At 38.8% G+C, this 15,391-nt stretch overlaps 1 protein-coding gene across 1 annotated transcript in view; it reads right to left on the bottom strand.

The window, feature by feature from the left end:
* Window positions 1-806: 806 nt before the first annotated feature.
* Window positions 807-15,391, bottom strand: part of sec63 (SEC63 homolog, protein translocation regulator) — a 94,361-nt gene continuing 79,776 nt past the window's right edge. The window contains exons 18-21 of the mRNA XM_059982992.1: window positions 13,325-13,426; window positions 9,099-9,197; window positions 3,537-3,641; window positions 807-1,673 (exon numbers count right to left, since the gene is read on the bottom strand). Coding sequence (XP_059838975.1) covers window positions 1,536-1,673; window positions 3,537-3,641; window positions 9,099-9,197; window positions 13,325-13,426 — 444 coding nt within the window. The 3' untranslated portion in view covers window positions 807-1,535. The remainder of the gene's footprint in view (window positions 1,674-3,536; window positions 3,642-9,098; window positions 9,198-13,324; window positions 13,427-15,391) is intronic.

Genomic DNA, 15,391 nt, shown 5'->3' with positions numbered 1-15,391 from the left:
TTAAAGTTTCCCAATCCTCTCACCGCCCACTGATTTTTGCTCTACTATATGCTTCTTTTGCTTTTATGTTGGCTTCCCTTGTCAGCCAGTTACACCATCCTGTCTTCAGAATACTACTGCCTCTTTGGGATGTATCTATCCTGTAATCAACTTTGGTCAGCTCTTCTCTCATACTTTTGTAGTTCTTTACTCCACTATAATACTGATACATTTGATTTCAGCTTCTCCCTCTGAAATTGTAGGATAAAATCTATCACATTATGATCACTATCTCTTGAGGGTTCCTTTACCTTAAACTTCCTTATCTAATCCAGTTAATCACACAAATAATATCTATTTGACATTTCCTTTGCCCTACTTTACCTATCCTTTTGCCTTTCATTCCACAATCTACAGTACTCTAATGTGCATTTATCATTGAACACATCTCCCTTTCCAGTTCTGATGATAAAAGGTGATTTGAAATCTGTACTTCCTACAGATGAATTCTGACAAATTTAAGTATTTTCTACTACTGTAAATTATGTTTCATTTGCATTATTTCCAGCAACTGATAGACAATAAAAATTTGAAACAGACCAACTCATGTCAAAAATACTTCATGAAAGATAATCAGAATCAATAAATATAGATCACTATAAATAAAACCCTGGGGAAAAAGCTAAGTAAGTATTCAAAATGCAATAAAATTATATCATTTCCAAACTTGTTTATTGGAATAGCAGTTCTTGGATATCATTAGTCTCTTCTGCATCTGCACTTGATTCTGGATCGTTGCTGCTGGACAAAAACTACAAAATAATATATTACATTTTAAAAACATTTGCCATTTTATTTGCAACTATTTTAAATACAAAGAATATAGATGGATATATTTCCCCATTTATAATATTATGTAAACAAAAGTAGCAGAAATGTATACAACAGTTTTTGTTTTCTAATCTGACCAGTCAATTGAATGGTAGTTTTTGTGTATTATTGATTAAAAGTCCGTGCTAATCCATACTAACTAAAGCTCAAACTCTCTGACCTGTTAACACTTGCAGTAAAGTCAATCATCCATCAGTTTATCCTGAACACTGAATTAAAAACTTCAAACATGGTCCCAAAGCAGATCCAGAGTTTAGTATAGAATACAACTTGGCTCTCAGGTGCAGTTTTTTATCTATAGTGAAAAATCTATTCCAATCTTTTGTAGAGGAGGAAAATAAAAAAAAACACAAATTGATTATGAAAGCAATAATTTCCCCACTGTCCACACATGGTTTAAGCGGCATTAAGGGCACTCTCATAAAAGGTGTCATGGCGTTGTGTCAGACAACGGAACCCCTGTGCTTTAGAGTAAGTGTCGAACACATTTTCAAAAACTGCACAGCCTGTTGCTGAGATTACTAACATGGACTGGATACCATGTTCATTTTCATCCCCCTTTTTTAAAAAATTCCTTGACCTTGATTACATTAATCAAAATAGCAGTTGTTGGAACTGTGTGCAACATTTTGTGTGGTTGTTGTTGAGAAAGTAGATTAATCAGCTTAATCATTATCTTCTTCCTCTTCTTCACTATCCTCAATTCCTTCACTGTCTTCCTGATCTTCTTCCTCCTCTTCCGTCTCTGGAATATCCCACTGTGGATGAGTTTCTGGTACTTGCTTTGCCTCTTGGACTTCAAACTGAATTTAAAAAAGATTTAAAAATCATGCGATAAGTACTTAATAAATGCAAGGTCATCACATTCTGATCTTCAGCTGGCTGTTTGAACAAGGACATCTAGCTGACTTGTGTGTAGGTCAACTTGTTTCTGACTTCTACATCAGCACAATGCAATGGAAAAGTCACATTCATGCTGGTATTAGGTGGGAGTGTTTTTGGTCTAACTCTGACATCACAGTGCAGGGTTAGATGATGAAAGGCCTGATGCATACCTGACCACCTCACCTTCATGCTACAGAATACTGATTGGATGTAATGTGATTTCCTCATTCAAAATGGGTAATGAAGATTGAGTAGCATTGAGTAGTTCAGATAAACAAGGTGACTTTTCTATATTTTTAATTAATTCCATGCACTTTCTCTAAATTCATCTTTAGCTATTACATTTCTGATCTACCAGTGCAAGGTCTCAGGACTGGACAATTCTCCCTATTCTGCAAGCTGGCTGAGGTAGTGAGGATTCAAAGACAGTTGGACCAGAAAGATGAAAAGCAGCCAGGATAAAAAGACCCAGGACAATGGCTGGACCATGGAGCAGAGGACAATATTACAGAGAAACAGAAACTATTCCTGGGGGGCAATTATGATTGTTTAACAATTAGCCATATTCCACCAGTGAGGTTTCAGTAGATTTGTTGCAAGATTGCCTTCAATACTCCAGAAAAATTTTGGATTAAAAATTAAGAATGGTAACTCTTGAACCACTTTCACTATTGCAACTCCAAGGAGGCATTTTTAAAATAAATGTCATAAAATGCCTTGCAGCATTTCTGTCATATTACAATGTCAGTTCATATTCATGTGCAGTATTGTACTCCCTAACTTATTAGCTACTAATTAACTGTATGATATTCCAAAATGACTGGACAATTTTCACCACCACACCAAAGGAGGATAAGCACAATATCATTTTCTAAACATTAATAACTGAAATATCCTTTCCTGACACAGGTAATGGGGAAGAATATGGTGCCATTTAAAATTGAATCAGTTAATTGATGTTTCAATGTTACATCAAAGTCTCAGAAATTATGACCAAGCATATTAAATGAGGGAAGTCAAATTCTTTTGGTTTGGATATCAGCCAGTCTACCATTCAAGGCAAATGAACGCTCCTTAATCTCTGATAACATCACCAAGATCCTTCACCTATTAGCTTTAACTTTGCCAACTTCATACGGTCATTCTCTAATATTAAAGCTGGCTCTTGAATGGTATACATGTTTCACCTGAACGAAATACAAATTTGTTCCAAATAATACTGCTGCCTTGCCTAGGAAGATCGCTACCTCTCTTCCACTCACACTCTAGATTACAGTAAAAGATTGTTCCAATTACAATTAAGACTCCAATATCTTTTTATTTTCAGCCCACTACCAGCCCTCACAATCCTGCTATCAAAATCCACTCAATTTTCCCCTGCAAAATTAATGTTCAGAATTTCATTCCATCCAAACAGTTAACGTTTCTAACACCAACTCAGAAAGCTTTGGGTACATGAATTACTATATAGTGGGAACACTTGTAACAAAAGGATAACATTTAAAGGGCTGTTAGATGCAATAAAGAAATATTCTTGCAGCAAACATCTCAAGTGGCATCTCACCCTTCCTATATAGTGACAAATTGAGCAGAGGCAAGGTCGAGATCACAAAATGTGATCTATACAGTCCATTTCATCTTGACTGCTTAATTCAAATCACCATGTGATACAGGCACCGGAAGCCACACAAAATGTTTACAAAAGTACAGGAAAGAAATCAAAAGTCAGAAAGACAAAAGTCTGATTCTATGACTTCAAATATAACATTAAAACAATTTACCTTTAATGGCCTGATTAGATCTAAACCCATATAAGAATCAGATCTCAGAATTACAGAGTATTGATAATTGCCGGGTTTATATGGTGCAGAGAATTTCAATTCAATCTGAAACAGAAGGAAATGAAATGTTAAAGATTAAATTAACTGAATAGTTCCTAAAAATGTAATCTTGTTCCACATTTGCATAAAGTTGAATTTTATATCTAAACTGGTTGTGAAAAGAATTTGCAATTTAGACCACATTCTTTACCAATTTTGGTTGCCTCAAAATATTCTAGAGCCCACAAAATAATTTCACGTGCATGACTACTACAATGTACACTCAGTGGTCACTTTATCAGATATACTGGCTCTTTAATGCAAAACGGTTAATCAGCCAATCATGTGGCAGCAATTAAACACATTAAGAACATGCAGACATGTTCATGAAGTTCCATTGTTGTTCAGACCAAACATCAGAATGGGGAAGAAAAGTGATCTGAATGGAATAATTGTTAGGTGCCGGACAGGAGGGTTTGAGTATCTCAGAAACTGCTGATCTCCTGGGATTTTCACACAATAGTCTCTAGAGTTTACAGATAACAGTGCAAGAAACAATAAAGTATCCAGTGAGCAGCAGTATAGTGGGCAAAAACGACCTGTTAATGAGAGGTCAGAGAATGTCCAGACTGGTTCAAGCCGACACAGGAAGGCAACTAACTCAAATAACTATGCGTTACAGCAGTGGTGTGCAGAAGAGCATTTCTGAAAGCACAACATGTTGAATCATAAAATGGATGGATTACAGTAGCAAATGTCTACACAGGGTTCCACTCCTGTACCTAATAAAGTGGTAGCTGAGTGCAGAGAGCATAGCAGTAATCTGTGCACAGCAAGCTGTGGAATAAAGGTCAGAAACCAATATTGGCTGAAGAATAGCTATTATTCCAGACAGTAGATGCAATTCACCTGTTCTTTAAACTAGTGCTATGGAAACTTTTTTTTTAAAAAGCAACAGCCCAAGAGAAAATATGGAAGCTCTGTTGGCTGCTCAATCTGCAACACGACATCCATAGTAGTGAGATATACTTGTATTACTGCAGAATGTCAGCCTGGATGTGCATGCTATTATCCCCAGGAATGTCATCTTAATAAGATTTTACTCAGGAGTACCACCAAGATATACCTGGACTCTGATCATCCAAACCTTAAAAAATTATGTTCAGCTCAAGTCTTTGGACATAGTGGCACTAATGACATAAGTAGACCAGGTGAGGAGATCCTGAAGAGAGATTTTAGGGAGCTAGGTAGAAAGCTGAGAAACAGCACCTCCAGGGTAGCGACTTCTGGATTGCTGCCTGTGAGGGCAAGAATAGAATGATTTGGCAGGTGAATGCACAGCTAAGGAACTGGTGCAGGAGGCAGTGGTTCAGATTTATGAATCATTGTGATCTCTTCTGCAGAAGATATGACCTGTACAAAGTGACGGGTTACACCTGAACCTGAGGGGGAGGGGGAGTCAATATCATTGTGGGCAGGTTGGCTAGAGTTGTTTGGGAGGGTTTAAACTAATTTGGCAGGGGGATGGGAACCGGAGTGATAGTGCTGGAAATGAGGTAGTTGGTTTACAGAGCAAATGTGGAGTGAGACTCCTGGCAAAGGGAGGCTGACGATAGGGAAAAATTGCAGTCAACAGGATGAGTTGTAATTTGAAGGGCGAACAAAATCAAAAAACGGTGAATACAGGACTGAAGGTGTTATATTTGAACGCACACAGTATATGGAATAAAGTAGATAAACTTGTAGCACAGTTGCAGATTGGCAGGTATGATGCTGTAGGCATCACTGAATCATGGCTAAAGGAAGATTATACCTAGTTTAATGTCCAAGGAAACACATCGTATTGAAAGGACAGGCTGGAAGGCAGAGTGGATGGTGCTGCTCAGTAAAAAAAAAATAAAATTGAATCATTACAAAGTGCTGACATAGGGTTGGAAGGTGTTGAATCATTGTGGATAGAGCTCAGGAACTTCAGGGGTAAAAAGACCCTGATGGGAGTTATATACAGACCCCCAACCAGTAGTAAGGATGTTACAAAGGGAGGGTAGAGAATGCATGCTGAAACAGCAATGTTACAATAGTCATGCGGGATTTCAATATGCAGGTAAATTCGACAAATCAGGATAGTTCTGGATCCCAAGAGCAGCAATTTCTAGAATGCCCTTTTTAAGAGCAAATTGTGGTTGAGCCCACTGGGGGGTTAGCTATTCTGGACTGGGTGTTGTGAAATGATCCGGAATTGCTTAGACAGCTTAAGGGAAAAAAAAAATCCTTAGGGGTGTATGATCATAATATGATCAAATTCATCCTAAATTTTGAGAAGGAGAAGCTAAGTCAGATGTATCACTATTACAGTGGAGTAAAGGGAATTACAGAGGCATGACAGAAGAGTTGGCCAGAATTAATTGGGAAAGAACTATGGCAGGGATGACAGCAGAGCAACAACAGCTGGAAATTCCAGAAGTAATTTAGAAGGCACAGAATATATACATCCCAAACAGGAAGAAATCTTTTCATCACGGAGAGGACCACACCAGTCATATCAAAGAAGCCCAAATCCAATCTTCTGCAAACTGCCAAATCATGGGAGACGAGGGTTGATGTAGGGAGCAAGTTGCAGTTCCCAGGGGTGGTACAATCCACACTTTGACCAGACATCACACTGTGGTCCACTGAAGACAAGAAAATCATCCTGGTGGAGCTGACAGTACCGTGGGAGGAAAGGATGCGAGGAGGCTCATGAAAGGAAGGCTCTGAAGTACCAGTCCTTAGCCCAGGAGCACAGAGATGGCAGACATAGCTATTCCACATGGAGATCGGCTGTAGAGGGTTCCCAGCAAGGTCAGCATGGTGGTTGCAGTCTGCGTTGGCTCTTTTCACAAGGATGGAGGAGGAAGCAGAAAGAGCCTCTTTCTGGATATGGAACAGGCGAGTGGAGTTGAGCTGGAAGTCAGGAACAGATGGGCAGCGATCAGGCCACCACTGCTGACCTGCCAACTGGAGAGTGTAGTGGTTAAAGGTTGAAACACCATGAAGGCTGGCAACCACCTGACGATACCTGCTTCAGGCCAAAGGCTCCAGTTACCTCATCAAGTACCTGAAGAGAGAACCCTGGTGTATGATGCAAGAAAAGCTGGCATAACTAGAGCTAACAAGAAATCAAAGCCAACATAAAAGCTGAATAGAGGGCATCTAATGGAGCAAAAATTAGTGGGAAGTTAGGGGATTGGGAAGCTTTCAAATACCAACAGAAGGCAAGTAAAAAAGTCATTAAGGTACAGATGGAATACAAAGGCTAGCTAATAGTATTAAAAAAGATGCCAAATGTTATCTTAAGATACATAAGGTGTATAAGAGAGGTGAGAGTGGATATCAGATCACTGGAAAACGATGCTGGGACAAGGAAATAGCGGACAAACGGAATAAGCATTTTGCATCAGTTTTCACTGTGGGAAGTTCCATGTGTCAGGGGTCATGAAGCGTGTGAAGTTACCGTTATTAGAGAGAAGATTCTTGGGAAACTGAAAGGGCTGAAGGTAGAAGAGTCACCTGGACCAGACGGTGTACAACCCCAGGGATCTGCAAGATGAGGCTGAAGAGATTGTGGAGGCATTAGTAAAAGATGTTTACAAGAATCACTAGATTCTGAAATGGCACCAGAAGACTGAAAAATTGCAAATGCCACTCCACTCTTCAAGGGAGAGAGGCAGAAGAAAGGAAATTATAGGCCAGTTAGTCTGACCTCAGTGGTTGGGAAGATGTTGGAGTTAATTGTTAAAGGTGTAATTTTGGGGTATTAGAGGCACATGATAAACTAGGCCGTAGTCAGTATAGTTTCCTCAAGGGAAAATCTTGCCTGACAAATCTGTTAGAATTCTTTGAAGAAATAACAAGCAGGATAGACAAAGGGGAAGCAACTGATATTGTGTATTTGGATCTTCAGGCCTTTGACAAGGTGCCACACATGAGGCTACTTAACTAGCTACGAGACCATGGTATTACAGTAAATGTTCTAGTAGGGATAAAGCTGTGGCTGACTGGCAGTTAGCAAAGAGTGAGAATAAAGGGAGCCTTTGCTGGTTGACTGCCAATGACAAGTGGTGTTCAACTGGGTCTGTGTTGTGGCTGATTCTTATTACATTATATGTCAATGATTTGGATGATGGAATTGATGTCTTTATTGCAACGTCTGCAGATGATACAAAGATTGGTGGAGGGGCAGGTAGTGTTGAGGAAGCAGGGAGACTGCAGAACGACTTGGATAGATAAGAAGAAGAATTTCAGGAAGAGTATGGTCATACACTTTGGTAGAAAAAATGAAAGGGTTGACTATTTTCTAAATGGAGAGAAAATATGAAAACCTGAGGTACATAGGGACTTGGGAGTCCTTATGCAGGATTGCTTAAAAGGTTAATTTGCAGGTTGAGTCTAGGGTGAGGAACACAAATGTGATATTAGCATTCATTTCAAGAGAACTGGAATATAAAAGCAAGGATGTAATGTTGAGACTATAAAGCACTAGTGAGGCCTCTCGAAGTATTGTGAATAGTTTTGGGCCCTTTCATCTTTGAAAGGATGTGCTGAAACTGAGAGGGTTCAAACGAGGTCACAAAAATGATTCCAAGTTTGAGCAGCTTGTCATATGAAGAGTGTTTGATAGCTATGGGCCTGTATTCACTGGAATTCAGAAGAATGAGGGGTGACCTCACTGAAACCTATTGAATGGTGAATGGTCTTGATAGACTGGATGTGGAGAGGATGTTTCCTATGGTGGGAGAGTAAGACCAGAGGACACAGCCTCAGAATATAGGGGCTTTCTTTTAGTATGGAGATGAGGAGGAATTTTTTTTAGCCAGAAAGTAGTGAATCTATGGAATTCTCTGACACAGGCAGCTGTGGAGGCCAAGTCTTCATGTATACTTCAGATAGAGGTTGATAGATTCTTGATTGGTCAGGGCATGAAGGGAGTAGGGGAGACGGTGGGAGACTGGGGCTGATGGGAAAAATGGATCAACCAAGATGAAATGGTGGAGCAGACTGGATGGGTCAAATGGCCTACTTCTGTTCCCATGTCTTATATGGAACATAAATCCATTTGGAAAATAACCCAATCCAACAAAATGCTGGGTAGAAATATTTTGCAATAAACAGATGGTTACAATCAGCCTTACTACAGGTTTAAAACTTATATACAAGTACAGTCTTTTCGTTCATACACATAACATATTAGTCGTCTCTCAAAACATATTGTGCATTGTGAGAACCATTTCTACCTTGTCATGAAATTAGAACAAATAGTATTGCTTTAAAGTAAAAAAACTACCCCTGAATTTAAGATCCTTTTAACTTTGTCCTAAACATGTCACCTTTATACATTTCAAGCTGCAAGATAACTAGAAAAGTAAACAGTAGAAGACAAGTAAAACAAGCTGTGAGATGCAGGATATTTATTTTACCCAATGAATCCATTCCATTTTGATTTCTAGAGAAGCATTCAAGGTTTTAAAAGTAATCAGAACTTACCTCCTCCTGCTCTTTAAGAGTGCATACATGATATGGCATTGATATTAACATGTGTTCTTTCCTGTCTGCAATATAAAGCCACCACCACTCTTGTTTCTCCTGGGGAAAAAAAGTTCACTGTGAGTGTTCCTGGAGGGCTGGATTGATAATATCACAAGACTCAGTGTAGAATAAATTGTATTTAAATTAATCTTATTTGCAATCAGAAGACGAAGTTTGTATTATACTGTAATAATCCACTATCCAACTATTTAAAAATTGCAGCTGTTATTTGCCCTGAAACTCAGCATGGCCCCGGTCCCCACACTCCCTACCCACTCCCTGGTCCCCATGCTTCCACAAGGGTTGTATATTGTGGAATTTAGATCAGGAATCGAATAATCAAAATACTGAAGAAAACATTAGGCAGAAAGAAACTATTACTACTTACTGGGAAAGTCAAAGCACAGATCAACATAATGCAGGGTCAGCTGATTTATTCCTATATCTATCGTGAGGATAAGGATCATAAGACAAAACAGGATACCAGAACCTGATAAACTAAGCTTAATTGAGTATGGCGATGGGCTGTATCTTCATGGCACCACAAAGGATTTCAGCTGTGATGAGAATAATGACTGGGCAGATGTTACTGCAGAGGTGGAGCTGTACTTTTAAGTTCAGCTCATGGTTGAGCAAAGCAGCAAAATAACCAGTATGCTGTAAAGCTAAGAATGCAGCTCAAGAGAGCATGGGAGAGGGACAAATTGGGCACAAGATTCAGAGATCAGTACAAACCAGAGTCATAGCAGGGAAAAGCTGCGAAGAATAGAACATGTATGTATATTATGTGCTCCATTTTAGCATTATAAATAAAATTTCTTAAGGGAAGTGATTACTGCTTCAACAGAATTTAAGGGAATTGTCCACCAGATCATTTGAATTCAGACTGGAGGGAGAATGAGGAACAAGTTACTTCCATTAATTTATAAAATACTAGCACCTCTTCTGAGCAGATCAAAGTGTGAAAAATAAAAGTAAATACAGTTCTACAAAAAGGAAAATGATTTTGGCTTTGAGAAAGGAACTAGTAGATAATATCTGAATTACCAAAGGGCATCTGATTAGGTACCACAGGTTGGAAATAATAATTAACATGGTTAAAGGATTGTCTCAAGAACAGAAAACATTTTTCAGTTTAGCCAGCTTTTACAAGCGTTGGAAGATAAGAATCATATTCATTATCACTATAATGTTGTGAAGTTTGTTTTGTAGCAACAGTACGGTACAATACATAAAAACACAAAAAAATTACAATAAGAAATATTAAAAATTGGTGGTGCAAAAAGAGAGCAAAGTGAGGCCATGCCTGTAATTCATGGTCCATTCAGTTATCTTGTCATGGAGGAGAAAAAACTGTTCCGAAAATGTAAGTTTGTCTTCAAATTCCTTTAACTTCCTCCCTGATGGTAGCAATGAGAAGAGGGCACGTCCAGGATGGTGGGAGCCCTTAATGATGAATGTTGCTCTTTTTGGGGCATCGGTTTTTGAAGATGTCTTCGATGGTGGGGAGGGTAGTGCCCATGATGAAGCTAGACAAGTATACAACCCTTTGCAGCTTTTTCCAGTACTGTGCTTTGGCACCTCCATACCAGATGGTGATGTAATCAGTTAGAATGCTCTCCATGGTACACCTGTAGATATTTTCTACAGTCTTTGGTGACATATTAAATCTCCTCAAACTCCTAATGGAAGTTAGCTGCCAACTTGCCTTCTTCATAATTGCATCAATATGTTGGGCCCAGAATAGATCTTCAGAGATACCTCTACCCAGGAACTTGAAGCTGCTCACTCTTCACACTGCTGACACCTCGATGAAAAATAGTGTATTCTCTTGATTACCCTCCCTGAAATCTTGGTTTAACTGGCATTGAGCATAAGGTTGTTGCTGAGGCACCACTCAACCAGCTGATTCATCTCACTCCTGTACGCCTTTTCATCACCACCTGAGATTCCGCCAACAATTTTATACAATGGCTTTTGAGCTGCATGCAGCTACACATTCATGAGTGTAGAGTAGAGCAGTGCACAAAAGACACATTCTCGAAGCTTGCCTGTGTTGAATATCAGCAAGATGTTATTTCTGATCCGCACTTAATTCTTCCAGTGAAGAAGTCAAGGATCCAGTTGCAGAGACCCAGGTTTTGAAGCTTGTTGATTAGTACTGAGAAGGTAATGGTGTTCAATGCTGAGATGTAATCAATAAATAGCAGCATAACATAGGTACTGCTGTTGTCCAGGTAGTCCAAGGCCAAATGGAGAGTTAGTGAGACTGCATACATAGTAGATATATTGTGACAACTGTTAAGTGTCCAGGTCTTTGATTAGACAGAAGTTAATTCTAGCCACGACCAACCTCAAAGCACTCCATCACAGTAGATACAAGTGCTACTGGACAATAGTCATTGAAGTAGCTCACCCTGCTCTTCTTCAGCCCTTGTATGACTGATACTCTTTTGAAGAAGGCAGGAACCTCCCACTGTAGCAGTGTAAGATTGACAATGGCCTTGAACACAAGCCAGATGGTTGGCATAGGTTTTCAGTGCCTGCAAAGTACACCATCAGGGCCTGACACCCTGTGAAGGCTCATCCTCTTTAAAGATGTTCTGACATTGGCCTCTGAGACAGTTAACACAAGGTTAGTAGACACTGTAGGGATTCACACAGGTTTAATTTTATTCTCTTTCAAATTGTGCATAAAAGGTGTTCCAACACAACAGAGAGTGAAGAATCCCTGATCAGTACCAAGCCCTTGGGTATTTAACATTTATACCAACCACATACATTACGTTTCCTAGTCAGACAACATGGTCGAAGAATGAGCTACGATAGTAATGTATACAAAGATAGATAGCTTAACTGAATGGATGAGATTCTGATAGATAGAGTATAACTTGGATAAAGATTGATCATTGATGATAGAAAAATACAAAATAAAAGTATGAATAATAGTTTTTTTAAGATACAAGAAGCTTGTTAATGTTGGTGTTGTGTTATCTAGTACAAAAAACAATGACATTACAATGCAAGTGCATATAAGCAACTAGGAAAGCAAATGATACATCGTCTTTTACTGCCAGATGTACTAGGCCTTTTCCTAATTACACATCCTCAAAATCCATCTTTTGTAATTCCACTCGTAATAACATTCAGTTCAAAAACTGACCTTAGGATTACTTCATTAGTTACCTCCCTCCAACGTGAATAAGACCCTTATTTTACAAATTTCTACCCTCTTTAATATAACCTGTCTTCAGTTCATGTTAACACATTACCCACAATATTACGCACTCTGTTTTCATTCACCAAACTTTTATTCCACAGTTTGGTTATAGCCTCTGGAATTTTGCTATTGAAAGATGTCAAGTTAACTGGACTAAAAAACTTTTTCCCTTTTGTCTTCTTCCATCAGTCATGCTCTTGCTGAAAGGTAAACTAGGCTCGAGGAGAATCTCATTCAGCTCCAGTTCCTGTACATCCATCATGACTGTTAACTAAAGTTGCAAACCATTAGCACCATACACACATTCATTCCTGAAATCCCTCTAGTTCTTTGTCTCTCTCACATTTAGGGTTTTTCCTTAAGTTCTATTTTAACCAAACTTTTACTCATTCCAAATTAAATTTGATATCAATTTTTGTTTAAGGCATGGAAGTTAACAGCACATATTTAGGTTGTTGTGGGTACACAGCTCTGGACAGAACAGTCAGGTTTGAACCTGGATCCCCAGAACTACAAAGCAGCAGCACTAATACTGTGTCACTATTTGCAAATTACTGTTCTTGCTATTTTAGTTATTCGAATGTCATTCGATGCAGCCCTCTTTCCTTGCACTCCATTCTCCTCAAGCATGGACAATCTTACACTTACATCTTTCAATTAGTTCACTGAAGTTTGAATAGAAATATCCGTTTTGCATAGAAAGAAAAGCCTGTAGTTAGCAGTAAGATGACTTAGTGCAAATGTCTTCAAATTCTAAAGCTGATCACATTCTAACAGTTTGTCCGATACAGACATTTATTGCTACATAAGCAACATGTATTATGTTAGATTAATAACAGAAGATTAAATTCCTGGGCTAAGCAGGACAAGTAGCATCAGTGCAGAGAGAAACAGATTACTCTGTAATATTGTTTTGTTTTTGGATGATCGTTTAATTAAGTTCCTTAATGTGGCCTGCACTAACCTCAGGGAAATATAGCGTATGTACTGGGTGGGTGATCTTTGATTTGGTTTCAAGTAGGGCTCGCTCTCTTCTTTGGATGCTTTGCTGTAGTGCTTCCCATTCCTGTTTGAAAGGATACAACACAATTAAGTTTACATAATTCAAACAGGTTACACAGTAAAGATTTTATAAAATTGTACTAATTATTTTGTTTGCGATGTTGTGCTGACCTTTTAACCTACTCTAAGATCAATCTAACCCTTCCCTCATACATAGCCCTCCATTTTTATCATCCAAGTGCTTAAGGTTTCTTAAATGGCCCTAATGTGTCTACTTCTACCACCACCCCAAGCAGGGCAATCCACATACTCATCACTCTCAATGTAAAAAAAAACCATACTTCTGATATCAACCCCCTCCCCCATACTTTCTTCCAAACATCGTAAAACTATGCCCCTCATATTACAATTTATGCCCTTGGAAAAAGTCTCTGACTATCCACTTGATCTATGAATCTCATCACATTGTACATTTCTACTATGTCATCATAAACCAGAGATCATTCTAGTATCTATAGCTTTCTATTGTTTTACCAGGTGATCCATCATAAGACTGCAGCACATTTCTGACTAAGATTTAATCAAATCTTTAAAATTACAGAAGACCATAGAGACAAATAGTAAATGCCCCATTTAATACTTTCTGCAAATAATATGCTTACTACAATTTCTTAACCCAATTACCTCATTAAAGTATTTTCTTTAATTTCAACGGTCACCCAAATAACTTGTATAACAAATGAATTGTTTCAATACAAAATAGAAATACAGAGAGCCTTTTTCGGTTGGCTGCCAGTGACTAGTGGTATTCAGCAGGGGTTGGTATTGGGACCACTTAGTTTTACATTACACTGTGGCATGAAAAAGTTTGGGCAACCCTGGTCAAAATTTCTGTTACTGTGAATAGCTAAGTGAGTAAAAGATGACCTAATTTCCAAAAGGCATAGAAACATAGAAAATAGGTGCAGGAGTAGGCCATTCGGCCCTTCGAGCCTGAACCCGCCATTCAGTATGATCATGGCTGATCATAAAGCAGAAAGTTAAAGATGACACATTTCTTTAATATTTTAAGCAAGATTACTTTTTTTTATTTCCACCTTTTACGGTTTCAAAATAACAAAAAAGGAAAAGGGCACGAAGCAAAATTTTGGGAAACACTGCATGGTCAGTACTTAGTAACACCCCCTTTGACAAGTATCGCAGCTTGTAAATGCTTTCTGTAGCCATCCAAGAGTCTTTCAATTCTTGTTTGGGGGATTTTCACCCATTCTTCCTTGCAAAAGGCTTCTGGTTCTGAGAGATTCTTGGACTGTATCGCATGCACTGCTCTTTTGAGGTCTATCCACAGATTTTCAATGATGTTTAGGTCGGGGGACTGTGAGGGCCATGGCAAAACCTTCAGCTTGTGCCTCTTGAGGTAGTCCACTGTGGATTTTGAGGGGTGTTTAGGATCATTATCCTGTTGTAGAAGCCATCCTCTTTTAATCTTCAGCTTTTTTTTTTACAGACGATGTGATGTTTGCTTCCAGAATTTGCTGGTATTTAATTTAATTCACTCTTCCCTCCAACAGTGAAATGTTCCCTGTGCCACTGGCTGCAACACAAGCCCAAAGCATGATCGATTCACCCCCGTGCTTAACAGTTGGAGAGGTGTTCTTTTCATGAAATTCTGCACCCTTTTTTCTCCAAACATACCTTTGCTCATTGAGGCCAAAAAGTTCTATTTTAACTTCATCGGTCCACAGGACTTGTTTCTAAAATGCATCAAGCTTGTTTAGATGTTCCTTTGCAAACTTCTGACGCTGAATTTTGTGGTGAGGATGCAGGAAAGGTTTTCTTCTGATGACTCTTCCACGAAGGTCATAATTGGGCAGGTGTCGACTCCAGAATCTGCTAAATCTTCCTGAAGGTTTTTTGCAATCAAACGGGGGTTTTGATTTGCCTTTCTATCAATCCTACAAGCAGTTCTCTCGGAAAGTTTTCTTGGTCTTCCAGACCTCATATTGACCTCCACCATTCCTGTTAACTG

This window comes from Hypanus sabinus, chromosome 10 (assembly GCF_030144855.1).
Source record: "Hypanus sabinus isolate sHypSab1 chromosome 10, sHypSab1.hap1, whole genome shotgun sequence".
NCBI classification, from domain to species: Eukaryota; Metazoa; Chordata; class Chondrichthyes; order Myliobatiformes; family Dasyatidae; genus Hypanus; species Hypanus sabinus.
The sequence above is the reverse complement of the archived record's forward strand: the minus strand, read 5'-3'. Positions and strand labels throughout refer to the sequence as shown.